This window comes from Kogia breviceps, chromosome X (assembly GCF_026419965.1).
Source record: "Kogia breviceps isolate mKogBre1 chromosome X, mKogBre1 haplotype 1, whole genome shotgun sequence".
Lineage (NCBI taxonomy): Eukaryota > Metazoa > Chordata > Mammalia > Artiodactyla > Physeteridae > Kogia > Kogia breviceps.
The window spans coordinates 1,191,415-1,211,853 of NC_081330.1; the positions used below are offsets into that span (position 1 = coordinate 1,191,415).

Here is a 20,439-nt window from a genome sequence, read left to right on the forward strand (position 1 = left end):
GTTTCTTTGTTCTTTAATTCTTCTAGGGTTTTGTTAAACATTTCTTGCATCTTCTCGATCTTTGCCTTCATTCTTTTTCCAAGGTCCTGGATCATCTTCACTATCATTATTCTGAATTCTTTTTCTGGAAGGTTGCCTATCTCCACTTCATTTAGTTGTTTTTCTGGGGTTTTATCTTGTTCCTTCATGTGGTACATAGCCCTCTGCTTTTTCATCTTGTCTCTCTTTCTATGAATGTGGTTTTTGTTCCACAGGCTGCAGGATTGTAGTAGTTCTTACTTCTGCTGTCTGCCCTCTGGTCAACATGTGAATTCGTTCAGAGCCCTGAGCATTGGGGGCTGCAGCCCTGACTCCAGCAGAGGCCTGAGGCCCAGTCAGTCCTCAGCAGGGTGTGGCAGAACGGGCACTGGGGGCTCCTGAGCACCTTTGGCACCGTCTGTGGCCTCAGGTTGAGGAGCAGTAACCTCGGGAGCTGGAGCAGTCCATTCACTGTGGAATTCCTCCTCATTTGTGGCCTTTTCTGCAGCCCCTGCCCTTCCTTTCCAATCTCTTCAGCATCTGTGGAGGTGATTTTCATAGGACACTACAACCAAATTGGAAATCTTGGGATTCCTAAAAGCCCCTTTGTCCAAATAAGATTTCCAAGGTCCGATTTATATAAAGCAAGACCAGAGTTCAATGGCTGTTATGAATGTTCTCATATGTTTCTATACTGCCCAGGCCAGTGGGACTGTTGTGCTCTAGTAAGTTCTTAACCCGTAGCAAATCAGCAGCTGCCAACCATGCAGGGGAGCAGCGAGACCTACTTCCCTGCAAGACTCTGTGTGAATTCTGCAAACGTGCACTTCTAAGCCACCACCCTCCTCACACATCACCACCAGCAGCAGCATTGGACTGCGGTGGGGTGTGAAATAAGCTTTCATCATCTTCAGCCACAGACATTTTCAGGTCGTTGGCTACAGCATTTAGCCTACCCTGATTAATATACATTAGAAACAAAAGAGCAGGTGTGTACGACTCAGATTTACCAGGAGAAATGGAGAATGAGCTGAAGAAGACGATGTCGTAACAGTGACGACAGGGAGTGTGTAGCACTGATCACCTGTAGCATCAACGCCCACTTTACAGACAGGGAAACAGGGTTTCAGCTCAATGAAGTGTCACCCAGTGCCCACAAATGTGTGGTCACTACTCAGGCCCCTGCAATTGTCATGTCTCCTCTGGTGCGTCACAAACTGAGGTTTCAAAATGAAAAGTTCTGTGACACTTCCTACACGTTATATCTGTTTGCTTTCAAAAGGGCTTTTTATTTTTTCAATTGAGACAATTCACAAAACATAAAATTATTCATTTTAAAGTCTACAGTGGCATTTAGTGCATTCACAGTGCTGTGCAACCACCACCCTATCTAGTTCCAGAACGTTTTCATCACTCTAGAAGGAGACCCCGCCACTCCCCATTCGCCTTCCCTCAGCCCCTGGTAACCACCAATCTGTTTTCTGTCTCCCTGGATTTGTCTATACTGGGACATTTCATGTAAATGGAAGCGTATGTTATATAGGCCTTTGTGTCTTACTTCTTTCACCCAGTGTAATGATTTTGAGATTCATCCACGTTGCACACAGGAACAATTCATTCCTTCTTGCTCAGCAGTGCTCTGTGGTGTGAATGCAGTGCATTACCCATTCATCTGCTGCCAGTTGGGGCTCTTATGAATAGAGCTGCTATGAACATTGTTCTATGCATCTTTTTGTGAACATATGCTTTCATATGTGGAATTGCTGGATAATAGGGTAGATGTATGGTCAACTTTTTTAAAAAAATTTTAATTTTATTGACTGATTTTTGGCTGTGTTGGGTCTTCATTTGCTGCACGTGGGCTCTCTCTAGTTGTGGCAAGCAGGGGCCACTCTTCATTGTGGTGCATGGGCTTCTCATTGTGGTGGCTTCTCTTATTGCGGAGCACAGGCTCTAGGCAAGCGGGCTTCAGTAGTTGTGGCGCGTGGGCTCAGTAGTTGTGGCTTGCGGGCTCTAGAGCGCAGGCTCAGTAGTTGTGGCACACGGGCTTAGTTGCTCCTCGGCTTGTGGGATCTTCCTGGACCAGGGCTCGAACCCGTGTCCCCTGCATTGGCAGGCAGATTCTTATCTACTGCACCACCAGGGAAGCCCTGGTCAACTTTTAAAGAAGCTGTTTTCCAACATGGTTGTACCATTTTATGTTCCCACCAGGAGTGTGTGAGAGTTCTGGTTGCTCCACACTCTTGCCAACACTTGGTATGGTCAGTCTTTGAAACTTTAGCCTCTTAAATTCAGGCGTCACTTGGTGGCCCTAAACTCCAGATTGTGTCACCATAGCCCAGATTTTCTCAACCTCAACACTACTGACATTTTTGACCAGATGATTCTCTGTTGTAGGAGGCCGTCCTGTGCATTGCAAGATATTTAGCAGTGTCCCTGGCCTCTACACACTAGATGCCAGTAGCACCCTGGAGAGATTTTGTGTGGCTGTCCTAACAAAGTATCCCAAACTTGGTGGCTGTAAACAACAGAAATTTATTCTCTCATGGTTCTGGAGTTCAGCAGTATGAAATCAGTTTTCCTTGGGCGAAGTGTGTCAGCAGGGCTGTATCCCTGTGGAAGCTCTAGGGGACAATCTGTTCCTGGCCTCTTCCAGATTCTAGGGGCTGCTGGCTTCCTTAGCCTGTGGCCTTGTCACTCCACTCTTCAAGGGCAGCACGTGCCCGTTCCATGTTCTAAGGATGCGTGTGATAGCACATGTGCTCAGGAGGAACTGCTCTGTCCCTGCCATGTTACCCCATCTGACCCACGCTGCCTCACCCCTCATACCTCTGTTTCTCCATCTCAGACTTCTCCTCCAAGTCTCAGGCTGTTAGGTTCTAGCTCAGTTTGTCAAAGCCCATCCTCAGATGTGAACAAGAATATACTCTTCTGCAACAACAATAACGTTTGAGACCATTTGTATTGGAGAGGGTGGCCTTAACAGCTTTGGAAGATTTGGGGGGCATTTTGGTTGACTGACCATGATTTTGTCTTTGTAAGAACATTTTCCACAGTGGTGCATTTGCCTCCACGGCTGTAGGAGATGGACAGAGAGGAGTCCTTGGCCAAGGGAGGGACGAGAGAGGAGAGTCAGCCGTCACAAGCCAGGACGCTGCTGCTGCCTTGCAGAGGGTGAGGAGGCTGGGCGCCGGAGAGAAGGGAAGATGGAGGGAATAGCCTTATAAATTAACATCTTCTTATTTAGGAATCCCTTCAAGAATGTGTTTAAGAGTATAGTCATGGGACTTCCCTGGTGGTCCAGTGGTTGAGAATCTGCCTTTCAATGCAGGGGATGTGGGTTCGAGCCCTGGTCAGGGAACTAAGATCCCACATGCCACGTAGCAACTAAGCCCGTGGGCTGCAACTGCTGTGCTCGTGCGCCTCAACTAGAGAGGCTGTGTGCTGCAAACTACAGAGCCCACGTGCTCTGGAGCCCTGGAGCCCACGTGCCGCAACTAGAGAGAAGCCCGCGTGCCGCAACAAAGCCCCGACACAGCCAAATAAATAAAAAATAATAAAATTTTAAAAAAAGAGTATAGTCAGACATTCTTATAAATATATATTAATGAAGAATCTACTTATTGACTTCATACTTGTGAAGGATATATTCATGAATATACACTTGGATGTGGTTGGTATCTTGAATGTCCTTGCAGCTCCATCCTTCATGTAAATGGAAGGACAGCCATGGGGAATCTGCTTTCGGGGTGGACACCCCACCACCTCCCCCTCTTTGTGGGTGGTAGCCTCGGCCACATTGTCAGACCAATCTCTTCTCAACAGGGAACAAGGCAGAGACTAATGGAATAGTCCTTGAAATACCATCACGAACTGGCTCTTGATTAATTGCTTCAACAAATGCCTGTTCAGCTTCTCAGCTGCCCCGGGGGCCATCTCCACATGGTGCCAGTCAAGTCCCTGAAGTAGGACCTAGTTGACCCGCTCACCTCCCATTCCCTGTCGGTGCGTGTGCTTCTCCGCAGGGCCCCGGGCCCCAGCCATTCTCCAGCCTCACCACCCCCGGCTCGGGTCAGGCCTTCCTCGGCTCTTCCCTAAAGAGCTAGAAGCTGCTGTCTGGAAATATTCCAAACCCAGGGAAAACAGAGAAGAACATGATGAAGGTTATATGACCACCCCCAGCTTCCTCAAGTCTTAATATATTTGCTTCAACATTTTTTTTTAAGAAATAAAAGTTTAAAAGATGATTCGCTTGAAACTCTCACATTCCCCTTTCCCCTTGCTGCCCACCTCGCTGTCCTCACTAGGCACTTAGCTTTTCCAGGCATGTTTTTGGACTTTTACTACTTACATATGTGGCCATAAACAACAGGTAATGATGTTTTATTTGTGTTTTTTTAACAGGTCTACTGAGATATAATTTACGTGCCATAAAATACACCATTTTAACTGTTTCAATGATCGTTAGTAAATTTACTGAGTTGTGCAGTCGTTAACCACAGTCCAATTTTGCTTTTTGTTTTAAACAGCTTTATTGAGCTACAATTCACATCCCATACAATTCAGCCATTTAAAGTGTGAAGTGTAAAGTTCAGTGTTTTTAGCATATTCACAGAGCAGTCTCAATCGAGAACATTGTCATCGCTTCCAAAAGAAATTCCACCCCCACTAGCAGTCAATCCCCACCTCTTACCCTGTCCAGCCCCCGGAAACCACAGATTTATTTCTGTCTTTATGGATTGGCCTATTCTGGACATTTCTTATAAATGGAATCATACAGTATGTGGTCTTTTGTGACTGCTCCATCCCGACAATCAGCAGACTTTTATGGAAGAACTACTGCATATACCAAACACTGGTGTGGGACTATGTATGGAATTTAACAGCACGCACGGACAGTTTAGATCTCGATTTTTGCAACTTCTAGTTTATTGCTATTTTTGTAAAGCCGTTGCAAAAGAGTGACTATATATAAAAGATACATGAATATCGGTGTGGGGGTGTGGCTGACGTGCACCTGGGGTGTTCTGAGGCAGCCCTGGAGGAGGAGGAGGAAGGTGGATTCTGAACCCAAGTCTAGTCCCGAGGGAGGACCGCTCAGCCCCAGAACGAGCTTGGGGCCGGGCGCTCAGGGAGTGTTGCTTTCTCTTTTGCTCCCAAGACACGTGCGGCTGGAAGGACAGGTGAATGAGCGCCTACAGGGGCACCTGGACAAGATTTACCGCCTCAAACAGAATCTGGCCTGCACCGAGGAGAGAATGGCCTATCTGTCCTACGGAAGAGCCAAGGAGACATGGGTGAGAACCTCACAGGGGGACCTTGTGAGAAGCGGCCAGTGAGAAGGCCGTGGGGGCGAGAGAAGCAGAAGATGAGTGAATCCGCTCGGACAGCCCTGAACCGAGGGAAGAGGCAGATCCTCAAGCTGTGCCCCACAGCGACCCGTGTTCCCCTTCCTGCTGCCCTAACCCCGGCCCTGGCTCCGGCTCAGCTGATCTGGGAACTCGCGCACTGAGGCTCGGGTACCCCCGGGTGGCGGGGGATCGGGTTGACAGCGTCACTCTCTTCCTCCTGCAGGAAGTTATGGACACGTTCAGGAGCCGTGCAGCCAAGCTGGGGGCTCTGCAGCAGACGACCCAGCTGGAGGTGACAGAGAGCGCGCGTAGCCGGCACCGGGGCTTCCCGCGCCGCCGCGCCAGTCTGCTGTGCACGCTGGCCACCGTCGTCCTGGTCCCGGTCCCCAGCGCGCGCGCCTGCTCAGTGCCTCTGCTGAACTCGCGCCTGCGCACGGGCGCCGCGTTCCTGTCCGTCGCGCTGGGCGCCCAGGAGTGGAAGAAGCAGCGTGCCATCCCCGCCGCAGACTGGCAGGCCTGGCTCCCCTCCAGGTGGAGACTGTGTTCCGGGGATTGCAAGCCTCTACCAGAGGGGCCTTAAAGGGCCTGGCTTCGCTAGCTCCTCCCGCCTCCCCAGACAGCTGCTTCTCGGCTCTCCCTTTCTTCTTCCATCACCAGCAGCCCAATGAGAGGTACGTGGACGCCCGCCCGCCTCGCGCTCGCCTTTCTTGCGATCCTTCTATCCCGTCTGTAGACGTGAGGCTTAGAAAAGATGAGCAACTCCAAAGTACGGTGCTGCGCCCCTCTCTCCCGCACGTGCTCTCTCACAACCCAGCGACCCAGCGCTCAGAGGCTCGGGTGCCCCCAAGCTGCAGTGGCAGCCCCTATGACTCGGTTGCTTCCGGCAAAGAGAAACTACATTTATTTCACAGGGATGGAGAAAAGGGGCAGGGGCGGGGTGGCCAAAGCCCCGGAGGGTGGGACTGGTTACGTTTTCCAGTGGGAGACAGACGGACTCAGGCAGGTGACACCGAAGAGACAGATGAGGCCTCTGTTTTGGAAACGCTGGAGAGTTCAGAGCTATCATCCACCTTCTTCCCCAAAAGCTGCAAGATGCAGTTTCGAAACTGGCAGGACAGAAAGTGTTATTGAGCAGAGCAGGCAGGGCTTTCCTCAGAGTGTCACCTTGATGGCTTACACGCTCTCAATCTACGAGGAGAATGGAGGAAGCCTCCAGCTGCGCCTTGCACGTGGGGATGGTCTATTCCTGAGTATTGGATTATCGAAGTCATTGAATTGAGGTCGGTGACTGTTGTGGGCCCAATTGTGTTCCCAGAGATATGTTCAAGTCCTGACCCCTGGAGCCTGTGACTGTGACCTTATTTGGAAATAGAGTCTCTGCAGATGTGATTAAGATACATATTATCATGAGGTCACGCTGGAGTAGGGTGGGCCCTAATCCAATGACTGGTGTCCTCATGAAAACAAGGGAATTTGGAATCAGACCCAGAGAGAAGGTGAAGGCAGAGACTGGGAGACTCGTCAAGAAGCCAAGGAACACCAAAGGTTACGGGTACCTGTCAGGACCTAGGAAAGGGGCCTGGGACAGACTCTCCCTCAGAAACAACCAACACTGCCCACACCTTGATCTCACATTTCTTGCCACCAGAACGATCATCTCTTCAGCCAAGAGAGTCTTCTGGCATCAGGAGGGCTCTGCTCTTTACTGCTCCACCCCTAAAGGCATGTGGGCCGTATTCACTTCTCAGATCGTATCCCCTGTCGTCACTGAGTTAAGAACAATGCTTTGCGAATACAAAGCAGAGGAGGCGTTTGCTGTATATTTCGGGCCTCTTCTCGACTACGTCCAGCTGCTGCAACATCAAAACTCTTAAAAGGGGCTTCCCTGGTGGCGCAGTGGTTGAGAATCCGCCTGCCGTTGCAGGGGACGCGGGTTCGTGCCCCGGTCCGGGAAGATCCCACATGCCGCGGAGCAGCAAAACTCTTAAAAGAACCCATAACTGCTGAAATCAAGAACATAAGACGGGCTTCCCTGGTGGCGCAGTGGTTGAGAGCCCGCCTGCCGATGCAGGGGATATGGGTTCGTGCCCCGGTCCGGGAGGATCCCACGTGCCGCGGAGCGGCTGGGCCCGTGAGCCATGGCCGCTGAGCCTGCGCGTCTGGAGCCTGTGCTCCGCAACGGGAGAGGCCACAACAGTGAGAGGCCCGCGTACCACAAAAAAAAAAAAAAAAAAAAAAAAAAAAAGAACATAAGAATTGGGCTGGACAGCAGAATTGACTGCGCCCCAGGGTCAGAGCTGCCGCTGAACACGTCCGGGCCGCACGAGGTCTTTAGGCCGTGGGGCCAGTACCTGGGGAGAAGGGCCGGCAGCCCATCCTGCAGTGGGCAGGGACCCGGGCCCCCGCCCGCCCCAGCGCGCCACGGACTTGGGGAAGGTTGTTGGGCTTCTTTATTGAGGTGAAATTCACATTACATGAATCAACCATTTTTGAAGTGAACAGTGCGGAGGCATTTAGTACGTTCACGGTGTTGTGCAACTGCCACCTCTGCCTAGTTCCAGAACGTTTTCATCAGCCCCAAGGGAAGCCCTTCGGAAGGATTTTAGTAAATCCCGGTCCATCTCTGGTCTCGCTTTCCCTTCTTTTTTCATTGAGGTGAGAGACCCGTGACACAGTTAGGAGGTTTGGTGCGCTCACAGTGTCCTGCGTCCATCACCACCGTCTGGTTCCACAACATTTTCGTGACCCCAACCACATCCCCTTTTTACGAAGGGAAGGCGAGGCACCCTCCTGTCTTAACACCTGTGAACCCCCTGAGGATTCAGTGAGCACATGTCCGACAATCGCAGCCATTGTCGGCCTGGGGACGGACAGAGCCTGGCTTCTCGCAGCGACGGAAGCTTCCCAACGAAAGACCGTGCCCTCTCCAGACACCACGACAACATGCTCGCGAGCTTGCAGCGGAAGCTACCAATGCAACGGCCTTGCCCCGTGCCGCCCCCTCGGACACCTGAGCCGTTTCCTTGGAAATTCGGGCCTTCCTCCAAAGGGTCCACCTGGCAAGGACACTGGTAACCAACAGCGCAGGTGTGCCTACGACCCAAGGAGCCTCGGAAAGGGGGGCCCCTCGGCAGGTGCAAGAAAGAGGCCTGGGGCAGCGTGGGCAGGAGGGCTCTGGAATCCAAGCGTGCCCGTGGCCTCAGCCGGCAGCGTTTCTCTATGTGTTCTCATGAGCTGCTCCTGTTTGGGAGAAACAGACCTTGCCAGAGGCCCGGAGACCACAGGGCCCATTTCCACGTTGCAGCCAGGCAGATTCACACGTTCACAGACAGTGCACGCTCCAAGGGGTCTCAGGGAGAGTCAGGTCCATCCTCACTTTACTCGTGGAACCACGAAGGCCCAAGGACAGGAAATGACTTGCCCCAAGGTCACCAAGGGAATCACAAGTTTGACCCTCCCTGCTCTGTTCTAAACTAATCGCCTTCCTGGCACCCTGGCATCCTTACCTGCTCCAACCAAAGATGGGTGGAGCTGTCCACACGGCAGCCCAGATCCAGGAGAAGGCAATGCCCGCAACGGTCAACCTGGCATCAAATCTCCCATTGCCAGAGGGCTTGCAGACCACCGTCCATCTCTCCCAGGAAATGATGGCCAAGGACCAGAGACCGGTGATCCGTGCAGGGGGACGGCCAGACAGAGGAGGGCTCTGAGTCAACGCTTTTCAAGATCAAGAGGACACGCCCCCCACCTACCTGCAAAACCTAATTCTCCGAAAAGTGTTTTCCGGTCTGGGGAGCAGCAGGCCTCTTGATCAGTTCTTTCTCTAACCCCTGCTTTCCCGGCTGCTTCCCCATTGGGCCTGCACCCGCCTCCCCTTGCCTTCTCTGATTTGGCGTCATGGCCCACCTCGCTTTCCACCTCTCTTTTACTCGGCCACCAGCCTCCCTTGTGATGCTGTCATTGCAACTCCTGACGGCCGCGTACACACCTGAGGCCACACCGAGGTGCTGCAGTGCCAGCCCAGGGCAAGGAGACGGGACGTGTGCAGTAAGCTGTGCCCTCCTGCCGGTGGGCAGGCCTCCCCTCAGCCCGGGCCTCTCAGCACCGCCCGCCGTGCAGCGGTCTGTGGATGGAATCCGGAGCTCCACGAACTGGGGTGGGAAAAAATGATGGCTTTGTTTCCACTAAGCTCTACTGGACACTTGGCCTTCTTTACTTCCATTACGAGTGTGGTAGCATTAGCAGCGCCCGTGACTTGGTCACTTTACAGGGGTGGCAGACATTTCCCAATATGACTATATTCATAACTACTTTGACATTTCAGTGGCTGTCTGGCCAGATACAGTTATTTGGTACCTTAATAAAGAATGGCGTCACGTATACTTCTAAAAATACTGTTGATACTAATACTTTTAATGAGGGAGTATGCCAGTAGCGTTTAATACTCTGATAACTATATTTCGGTATCATTGGCGTCCTTTGTAATCTTATGGATCTCATTGTGCAGATTTGCCAACATTCTTCTAAGAAGGGGTCCACGGGCTTCCCCAGAGGGCTGAGGGTGTCTGTGGCCCCAAAACTGGTGACCCGAGAGCAGTTACAAAGGCAACACAGACGTAAGCGAGGAGCCGCCCAGGGGGGGCCAGGCACCAGCTACCGAGGTACATGGAGTGTTGGAACTTGGGATGGACTTTCTCTGCCTAACCTTCCCTGGTAAAGTAAGTTGGTGGAGCTGACACCACTAGTAATTCAAGTCATTGACCAGGTCCCCGCTCCCGTGTCCCTCTAATCCTAGTGTCTTTCTGTCATTCGTCTCCTCAGAATCTGAATTAGACATCACTTCAGGCGGCAACAAGACAAACCCAAGCTAGACGTGGGAGCTAAGGACCCAGGCATTGTGACCGGGTGGCCCCGGGAAACTTGAAAAATGGGAAGGCAGCTGCAAGCCTTCGCTGCTTTGATGGCTGGGGGCCTGGAGACAGGCTGCACGTGGTGAGTGCTGTGGCCCTTGGGCTCTGCGTCATCTCGGGTGGACGCCAAGCTGCAGCCCCACAGCCCTTGGTTCTGTCCCGGGGACGTGGTGCAAGGGCCTCTGAGGCGTCCTCGGCCTTTGTCGGGAAACCCCGCCACCCTGACCTTGCCTGGCACCCAGTGCAGACCCACACCCTGCTCTACCCGGCTCAGCCCTCGCTCCCTCGTTCAGCGTCTCCGCCGTCAGCCAGCCTCCTCCCGGTCTTGCCGTGGGGTCCCCTCCTCCCCACTGCTCAGCGCGCCGTCCTGGGCCTATCGCCTCCCGCCGTCTGCTCACCCGCGCTCTGGCCACCCGACCAACCCAGCTGTCTGTGCCCCTTCCTGTCGTGCTGAGTCGACGTTCGGCTCCCTCATCGCCTCCTCCTCCAGGTCATGTGCCCACTGTCTGGGGTGGGAGCCCCTCCGGGCGCGGACCCTGCGGGCAGCATCCCGGATGCCTTACCGCACGGAGCGGAGGGCGCACGTACTTCTGGCCAAAGTTGACGTGAACGGGGTCACGACCCACGGAGATATTAGCAATGGGGCTGGTAGGATCTAGTTTCGGTATCTCGGAGGCCTCCCCTCCCACACTGCTCTGAGATTGTGTGGCTCTGTGTGTCCCCGGAGGCACACCTGCGGAGTTTGCCACACGAGTGTTTCCTTTAGGCGCGGGAGGCTGTGCCCGGGCCTGTGCCCAGGCCCCGGCTGGCTCACCACACAGGGCGACAGTGTAGCCCTCCACGATGCACAAGGGGCGGCCCAGCACAAAGTAGCCGTACATCTGGTTCGCAGCGCTGACGGTGCCGGCGATGATCGTCTCCGCTAGGTTAGCGATGGCCAAGTTCACCAGGATCCAGTTCAGAGGGCGGCGCAGCTTCTCGAACTTCGTGGTGGCTGCCGGCACGAGCCCGTTCGTGAAGATGGAGGCGATGACCACGGAGACCACCCAGGCGCCGGCGAGGTGATACACCCATCTGGGGGCGCTGTGGTAATCGGGGCCGCCGAAGGGGTCTGGAGGCAGGAGACACAGAGCGAGGAGACGAACTAGGCAGCAGCTCCACCACCTGGACAGCTGCGTCCGTGCGGCCCTCCCCGCCCCATCGGAATCTCCCCTCAGCCCTCCTGCCTTCCACCCGCCGCACTCACCTTCGCGACTGGTCTTCACCTCTAGCTTTGCCCGTCTGCAGACAACCTTCCCTCCATTCGGTCTCTCAAGCTCGACAGCTAGTGGATGGAAACGGGCGTGGCAGAAGGGGTGGGGAGCCGTCAGCAAAGTCTGAAGCGGGTGAGTCTGGGGCTTCAACAAATAAATTGCACGGAGGTTGAGGGGGAACCTCTAAAAGTATGACCTTGTGGTTATGTTTTTAAAGAGTCCTTTCCTCTTACAGGTACCTGCCGAAGATCTACAGAGGAAATGATGTGATGTCTTGGATCTGCTTGCAGAAATCGGCAGGAGTGGTTAGTGGAGGGGGTTAGAGATGAAATAAGACAAGTGATGGATACCCGGGGGGCCGTTACACTCTCCCCTCTACTTTGGTAGACTCTTGAACTTCTGAAAACATTTTACAGTAAGGAATCTTGTGCATCGATGAAGCCCCAGGGGCCTCCAGGGACAGCATTGTTGTGTCTACCTCGAGGACATTCTGAGGTGCAAACAGTCAGGTCAAGGTGAACTTCACGGTTCTCAACCAATTCGGCTTGGGAACCCTGTTGCTGGTCCTGCTCTGGCTGTCAAGGAGCTGGTGTGGCTTCTGGAAGCTGCAGCAAGGGAGACATTCTTAAAGGAACTGAAGGTCTTTGGTTTGCAGAAGGGGCCCGGGGAGGGGGGCCAGGGGCTGAGGGCCATTACAGTCTTCAGGTCTCTGATGGGCTGGCGTGCCCAGGGCAGAACTCGGGCTGCCTCGATGGGGTTTTCGGCCGAAGCCCTCTACTGGGACAGCTCGGAGCAGAACAGCTGCCCCGGGAGCCGAGCTAGCCTCTTCCCTAGCATGTACCACCAGAGGCCGTGGGCTCTGGGCATGAACTTGGACAAGATGGCCACCACGGTCTCTTCTACCCTTAGGCTCTCGAAGTCACTCACCCTCCTCCGGGCCAGCCCAGCCTCTCACTCCTGCTGGTGGTCTCCATTTGGCTTTGGGAGATGCAAAGATGAGTCAGGCCCAGTTCCCTCCCTGGGAGCTCAGGGCTGAGCGCTCACTAGCAGTCTGGGGCCACACGGGAAGAGTTCATGAACTTTCCTGGGACAGGAATTCTCAAAGGGTCTGGGAAGCCCATGTGGTTTGAAAATGCGTGTTCGATATTACGGTGTCCTTTTATATTCAAAGAGGACCCCCCCCCATTCATGTTATCATAAAGGCTAAGAGAGAAGGCCACTGGGGCCTGTGTCCCTGGAGGGCCGTTCCAGCCAGCGTGACCCAGCCCTGGCACCTACTCGCTCACCTCTGGTGGAGTTGCTGTTGGTGTAGGTGAAGACGCTCCCCTGGATGCTGTCCTCAAAGCTGGTCTGTGGCTCCGGAAAGCCCTGCCCCCGATGCCTGCCAGCCCTGGCGCTGCCCGGCCGTCACGCTGCTTTATACCAGCCTGCGGGATCAGCCCAGGCCTCTTCACCTTAAAAGCTCCCAGACCTTTTACCACCTGATCTCTTCATCGGGCCTGGGACTTAGACCTCCTACTTCCCCACCCCTGGGCCTCCTGGCTCCTCAGGCGAGCCCACGAGGGCAGCTCAGAGGGATTTGCTGGGAGCCAGCCTCAGAGCCAGGGTGGCCGTGGAGGCTGCCGTGGGCCCTCGCCGCGGTTTCCCTGTCCTCTCTTCCCTTCTACCGTCCAGCGCCTGCTCCTAGGCCGGGCAGGCACACGTGTCAGGCTTTGCAGCCCGAAGCCCAGACCCACCTTTCCCAGCGGCTGCACCCCAAGTGACTTCGCGGGGCCGAGGCCTGGAACTGGAGCCTCCCCGTGGGTCAGGCCATCTCGGTGTGTGCCAGTGGGGCTCCTTCCCCGGGAAGGGATGGACAGGCCTGGGGTGGGAGCGACTCTGCCACGCATCTTGCTTCCCCCTCACCCCACCACCTTGCTCCCCGTGAGCTGCAGCTCGTTCCGTCACCAGGGAGCTCGGCCAGGCCCTCCCAGCAGCTGAGGGGGCCCAGACGCCCTCAGACCCCACCTCAACTCTCCCTCCCCTGAGTTGGCAGCCTTTCCTTGGCCTGCCCGTGACTACAGCCTCCCTCTCGACTTGCCTTCAAAAGCAAGGCTCTCGACAGAGTGTTCCAGGCAGGCTGCCTCCACGGTCCCTTTTGGCTCACTGCGGTCTGGCTGCTGGCACCGCTTCCCTGCTAGTTGCCCAATCCTGCAGGCTTGCGTGTTTCCACACAAGAAGGCGAATGGGAATGCTCAGAGCAGCATTATTCACAAAAGGTCAAGAGGTAGAAACGGTCCAAAAGTGAGTCGACAGCTGAATGGATAAACAAAATGTCGTCTGTCCGTACGATGGAATATTACTCAGCCATAACAAGGCATACAATTCTGACACATGTTCTAACATGAGTGAATCTTGAAAACGTGATGCTAAGCGTGAGGAACCAGACACAAAAGACCTCATACTGTGTGATTCCGTTTCTATGAAATGTCCAGAATAGATCAATCCACAGAAACAGAAGCAGATTGGTGGTGCGAGGGGCTGGGGTCGGGGGCGACGGAGAGTGACTGCCAGCGGGGACGGGGATGCCTTTGGTGGTGATGAAACTCTTCTAAAATTAGATGGTGATGGCGCAGCCACTGCGGAAAACAGTTTGGCGATTCCAAAGATTGAAAAATAGAATTACCACGTGATTCAGCAGTTCTCCTTCTGGGTACGTAACCTAAAGAACTGAAAGGGGTTTGGAGGGGCTCACAGTGCGAACATAGCATGTTTGATGGCACTTGATGTCGCAAGGTCAGATGCCTAGAAGTCAACCCCAGGTTCTTCTGACTTCCAAGGCCATGCTTTTCCCTCTTCCTGGATCCCCGGGGGCTCTGCCTGTCCCCCCACCCCACCAGAGTCAAAGAATCAGTGCATCTGAGAATGTGAGAGCCGGAGGTGGGCCCCCTCTGAGATCACCCGCTCAACCTGGTCCCACAGGCTGGCCAGGTGGCCTTGGGTGGGGCGAGCCTTCCCTCTCAGGCCAGGTTCACCTGTGTAAAGGGAGACGACCCATCCCGCCTGCTCTTGCCGACCCCCCTGCCTCACGGGGCTGCCGCGGGCCCTTTGGAAGCCCTTCGTGAAGCCTCCAGCCGGAGCTGGCCCACCACTTGCCCAGCCTGTCCCTGTCCAGCATGGCACCAATGACTGAGCTCAGCGGCAGCGCTGCCCCAAGACCCCGGGCAAAGGTGGGAGGAGGTGGCGACGGCAGTGAGTCCCGGGCCCCCCCCCCGGACCGTCTGCAGAGTGGGGTGCTAATTGATGATGAGGGCTAACAGAAAATCAAGTCCAGTTTTGGCCAAAAGCAGATTACTGCCCTGGAAAGTCCCCTGGCACCTGGGGTCCGGGTCCGGGGTCCGGCCCTCTGGCAAAGGGGGGAGAAAAAGGAAGGGGCTCTCGAGAGGGAGATGAGGAAAAGTAGGTGGGGCCAAAATGTGAGTGAGGAGCGGGAGGAGAACTAGGAGGGGGAGGAGGGAGAAAGGGCCAAGCCCGGAGGCTAGCGCGCCTCAGGAAACGGCCCCCCGGGCAAAGGCCAGGCCCTCCGCTTGGCCCTGGGTCACCGCCCTCGCCCCAGCTGGGGCCCCCTGGCCAGGCTGGAAGGTGAGATGTCAGCCTTGTCTCTAATCCAGCTACTCCAAGTGACTCGACATGGGGGCGCTGATTAGGATCCCTGGGAGCTGACTGTCACCTTGATTCGGCTCTTGGCTCTGGCCAGTAGACCAGGGGCTTTGTCTTTACTAGCCGGTGGCTGCTACAGCTACAGGCAAGGAATCCTTTGGCCATTTGCCTTTGACCTTTTTATTTCAATGTGACAAGATACACATAGCATCAAGTTTACCCCGTGGACCATTTCTCAGCGCCCAGCTGGGCGGCATTAAGTACCTTCAGGTTGCTGTGCAGCCACCCCCACCGTCCATCTCTAGAACTGTTCATCTTCCCCGACGGAAACTCTGTCCCCATTAGACACTAGCCCCCCTCCCCCTCCCCCAGCCCGTGCCCCCCTCCCCCTCCCCCAGCCCGTGCCCCCTCCCCCAGCCCATCCTACTTTCTGTCTCTAGGAATCTGACTGACTCTAAGCAGCTCATCCAAGTGGAGTCATACAGTATCTGTCCTTTGTGTCTGGCTTATCTCACTTAGCACAGTATTTTCAAGGATCATCCATTGCCTTTGAGTTTGTGTTTGGAAAAGATTTATATACATTGAATTTTCATTTTTATGTGGTCAAATATGACTCCATTTCCCTTTTGGTTTCTGTTGGGAAAGTTCTCCCAGCTTAAGCTCCTCAGAGATCTGTAAACAGGCACCACAGATAGGAAGTCCAAAGACAAGGGGTGGGCTGTCTCCCCGTTCCTGTGGTGGGCCCGCCAAGCATCAGATTTTCCTCACCCGTCCGGGTGGCTGATCCCCCAAACTGGCCGAGAGGTCCTCCTCAGTCCAGTCTGCAGACACTCACCTCAGGCCCACACTTTCACCCCGTCCACCTGCTGCGGGCCTCCCGAAGCGCTGCCCCTGCCGCCCTCTGTGACCTTGAGCAAGTCAGCCACCATCTCTGGGGTGTGTGTCGTCGTCGGGAAGATGGGGATAACGTTTACTTGCTGTAAAGCTTGAATGAGGTCATCCTTGAAAAGTTCTAGCAATTCGTTCCGCAGCGACCCAGCAAGCACCTATCGTGGCCAGGCCGTGTTCTAGACTCCAGGTGAACAAACGAATGGAGATCCCTGCCTTCTTGCAGCTGCCATTCTAGTTGGGGGCGGGGAGAATACAACATGAATGCTAGACATAATAAATAAGCTGTGATAAGTAGGATGGAGAATGGGAGAAAGAGAACGGGTTGTGGAGGTCGGGGAGGGAATGGATGCCCATTTTCATAGGGCAGCCTGGTGGGCCTCTCCGAGAAAGGGACATGTGAGCAAAGACTCAAAGGAGGGAGGGAGCCATGCGGAGAACTGAGGAGGGCATCCCAGGAGAGGGCCCAGCAAGTAGTGCAAAGGCCCTGGGGCAGGAGCGTGCCTGGCGTGTTAGAGGAACAGTAAGGAGACCAGGGGAGCTGAAGCAGAGTGAGCCAGTGGAGACTAAGAAAGGGAAGGTCAGAGAGGGGACGAGGGCCAGAGACTGTGTGTCCCGGAGGCCGCTTTCAGCATTACCTTTCACTGTGCATGAAATGGAGAGCACTTTATGGTTTTGAGTGAAAAGTGACACGGTGTGATTTAGATGCTAACGAACTCCCTCTGGGTGCTGTTTTGAGAGTGGTGGGGGCCAGGGAGGAAGCGGTGCTATCGGTGTGGCAGGCCCTTTGGGCATCCAGGTGAAAAAGCCTAAAGGCTCCCAGCAGGGAGGGGCCCCAGGGCTGGCAACGGTGTGGATTGGGGGATAGCTTGGGAACTGAGCAACTAGAGGGATGGAGTTGTCTGCAGCCCAGAAGTCAGGGCAATGGGGTGTGGCTGGTGGAGGGAGGGTGTGTGTCAGGAATCCAAGCATAAATGTCCAATGTGAGGAAAGGGGAGGAGCCGGCACCTCAACCCAAGTTATTCCGAAGAGGACGGTCGTGCTGATCACTCGATTCAAATCAATGTGACCATCTGGATGAAATGGACAAGCTCCTAGAGAAACACAAAGTCACCAAATGAGCCTGAGAAGAAGTAGAAAATCTGAAGGGCTCTGTATCTATGAAGACCTTGAAGCCCTAGCTTCAAAGCTGCCCACAAGGACTGCCTCTGTTCTGTTTCTCCTCCCCACAAGGCTTCAGATGATTTTCCGCAGGACTATGACTGTTTTGTATCATCTTCACCAGTAATGCCCACACCTTTGCAGCTCCCCCCGCCAGAGCTTAGAACGTTTGGTGCAAATATCCGAAATTTGAGTGGATTAAAAGTCGTGCCTCTCTGCCCCCCAATTCTACTTGCTGTGGTTGCCGTACGATCACCACTGAGAAGAAACACAGTCTTGTTCGTTTACAATATTATGAAATTTTACTCTAGAAAAACCTGTTGGGCTTTTGTTGCTTTTTCTTTGTTTCTTCTTCCTTGTGTTTTAAATTTTATTTTTCTTCTTTTTGCTTGGAAAAATGTGTTTTATTTCCAGTCTGATCCATAGTTATAATCCAGTTCAGAGCCAAGTCTTAAACTGTACAGAATTTCTGCTGTAATTAAACTATTTTGGAATAGAAAGAGCCTTCAAAGAGAGAGATTCTCCAAAGCCAGTTACAAAAGGACAGAGAAAGTAGGGGGGTAGGGGCCAGGGGCTGGGGTAAGGGACATGTAGAGTTAATGTTTCATGGAGACCGAGTTTCAGTTTTGCCTGATGACAATTTTCTGGAGCCTGGCTGCACAAAGTGTAACACTGCTGAACTGTACATCTAGAAATGATTGAGTTGAAGTGTGTGGTGCAAATACAAGTTTAAAATATATTTATATTTCCCATGACACTGTCAGCGACAGCACATCCATGGTGAATGTATGTTCCTGCAGAACAAAATTAAAATGGCAAAAGTCACCTTTGGCAACAGTGTACCCCATCTGTCCCTGCGACTAAAAAAAGCACGAAGAAGTTGTGAAACGGTTGGCCCTGAAGTCTCTGATGGGGGAACGTGTGGGCCTATGACAGCGGTGTTGCCCCTTCGCAAGTATCGGTGTCCACTCCAAACAGGCCAACCACGCATTGGGCTTTGGGCTTGACGCTGCATTGGGCCAGGGCCAGTCACTTCTTAAGCGCCTGGGGTTTCTGGGAGCCGCCCCTGCACACCTGAGGCACCATCTGGTCTGTAGGACCCTCCCGTGGGAGGGGGACCCACACTGCAGCACGTGCGGCGATGGGGCGCTGAGCCGGGGTATGCTCCGCTCGGAGGGGACCGGCTAGAGGACACGGGAGCCAGCTTGAGGGGCTGCCCCCGGCCAAACTCGCGACACACTGCGCATCGAACAGAACTTCTGACAGCAGTGGATGTGGGCAAGCCTCTGAGTCCAGGCCGGCGCGCAAAACGTTTCGCTGCGAGTGGAACGACTCGGGTTTTCCTAACCGCCAGCTCTCGGCGCGGGGACCGTGAGCGGGCGGGGCGGGAAGGGACCCCGCCGGGCCCGCGCGCCGGCTCTCGGGCGCCCTCTGCTGGCGCCGCCGTGCCGCGCGCCCGGCTAGACCTCGCCGCGCGGCCGCCGGGGCCGCTTCCGCCCTCTGAGCCTCCTCCGTCCCTCCACCCGCACCGCCCCAGTCCTGAGCCCCCTCACATCTGCCCACCGCCGTCCCCGCGCGGCACTGGGCCGTGTCCCGAGGGGCCGGATCCCAGCCGGTGCGTCCTACGGGCGCCCGGGACCCTTGCTGCCGCCCTGCTGCCCCGCCACACCCTAGCGGCTTCTGGTCGTACGGATTCTTCTGGCTGCCAGTTGTCTGTGTTTTGTGGTTCCCAGAACCACGGGAATTGGGGGTGGAGGGAATTTCATGCGTTTTTATGTTTCTGTGCTTTTAGAAGTGGGGGAGTTCGGATTTTTTGCTGCTCCCTACTCCTACCTGAACCCAGAAATCTCTTCATTATCATTATTATTATTTAAAACATTAGGTTTTAAATTGTGGTGAAACACACCTAACAAAATTAACCATCGTAACCGTTTCTAAGTGTACAATTCAGTGGCGTTAGTACATTAGCACTGTCTTCATTGTCATTTTTGTATTAAGATCATTTAAAAATTTTTTTAATTTTATTTTTGGCTGTGCTGGGTCTTCGTCGCTGCACGGGGGCTTTCTCTAGTTGCGGGGAGCGCGGGCTTCTCATTGCGGTGGCCTCTCTTGTTGCGGAGCACCGGCTCTAGGTGCACAGGCTTCAGTAGTTGCAGCAGACAGGCTCAGTAGTTGTGGTGCAAGGGCTGTTGCTCTGCGGCGTGTGGGATCTTTCAGGACCAGGGCTCGAACCCGTGTGCCCTGCATTGGCAGGCGGATTCTTAACCACTGTGCCACCGGGAAAGTCTTGTATTAAGATCACTAATTCAGTTTGTGGTCCAGTTAATTACTTTTAAAAAATGTTCACTATCACTAACAGTGGAAATCAGACAAAAGCTTACCCAATATATATGCAATTAAATTATCACCAAGATGTGTATATACAATACGACTCCCTTTAATTGTCCACCATGGTTAGGGAAGCAGTTCCAAACAGAAGCCTAGGGAGAATTCGTTTTTTAACAGTAGTATGGGCTGTAGCTCAGGGCTCCGTGTTTTTATTGTGTGTGGTCGCATTATCTGTTACTGTGTGTGTCCCTTTTTTTTTTTTTTTTTTTTTTTTGCGGTACGCAGGCCTCTCACTGCTGTGGCCTCTCCCGTTGCGGAGCGTAGGCTCCGGACGCGCAGGCTCAGCGGCCACGGCTCACGGGCCCAGCCGCTCCGCGGCCTGTGGGATCCTCCCGGACCGGGGCACGAACCCGCGTCCCCTGCATCGGCAGGCGGACTCTCAACCACTGCGCCACCAGCGAAGCCCTGTGTGTGTTCCTTTTGTCTGTCCTGCCTTTTATACACAGTTCAACAAGAGATATGCTGCTTTGTTTCCACTGTTCTAGAAAGTTTTTTTTTTACTGTCTTGATTCAGGGAGCCAAGGACAGAGGCTCGTCCCCACCGGGTCCAATTGCAGGGCGCCCCTCTTTCTCCAGGGGAGTGACCCGCTTGCTTCTCTGTAAAGCTGTGACCTTCCACGTCCTTAGGGTACTCCCCAGGCCATTTTCTGCACGGCTGACTCGTGCTTTCTTCTCTAAGGCTGGGTGTCTGAATCCGATAAGATGCGCTTTACCTTTACAAGTGACATTTCTGGTGAGGTTGTGATCAGAAATTCAATTTACCCACAAGCCCGACGCAGATGGACCGATGCAAATGGCTGCTTTGCTCTGAAGCCCAGTGTGGCCGCACAG

The 20,439-nt window shown here is 54.1% G+C and overlaps 2 protein-coding genes across 2 annotated transcripts in view; one reads left to right on the top strand and one right to left on the bottom strand.

Annotated features, from left to right (window-relative positions):
• The window catches only part of TEX28 (testis expressed 28), a 43,449-nt gene extending 25,831 nt beyond the window's left edge, over window positions 1-17,618 (top strand). Inside the window, exons 2-5 of the mRNA XM_059051186.2 lie at window positions 5,178-5,315; window positions 5,593-6,040; window positions 10,191-11,664; window positions 11,768-17,618. Coding sequence (XP_058907169.1) covers window positions 5,178-5,315; window positions 5,593-5,949 — 495 coding nt within the window. The 3' untranslated portion in view covers window positions 5,950-6,040; window positions 10,191-11,664; window positions 11,768-17,618. The remainder of the gene's footprint in view (window positions 1-5,177; window positions 5,316-5,592; window positions 6,041-10,190; window positions 11,665-11,767) is intronic.
• Window positions 6,365-16,100, bottom strand: LOC131748835 (long-wave-sensitive opsin 1-like). Its single transcript, XM_067023897.1, has 6 exons — window positions 16,020-16,100; window positions 12,819-12,882; window positions 11,094-11,390; window positions 8,876-9,044; window positions 7,637-7,720; window positions 6,365-6,488 (listed from the first exon to the last, which is right to left on the bottom strand). Exons 1-6 carry the CDS (start codon window positions 16,098-16,100, stop codon window positions 6,365-6,367), a joined length of 819 nt encoding a protein of 272 aa, XP_066879998.1.
• Window positions 17,619-20,439: the final 2,821 nt, after the last annotated feature.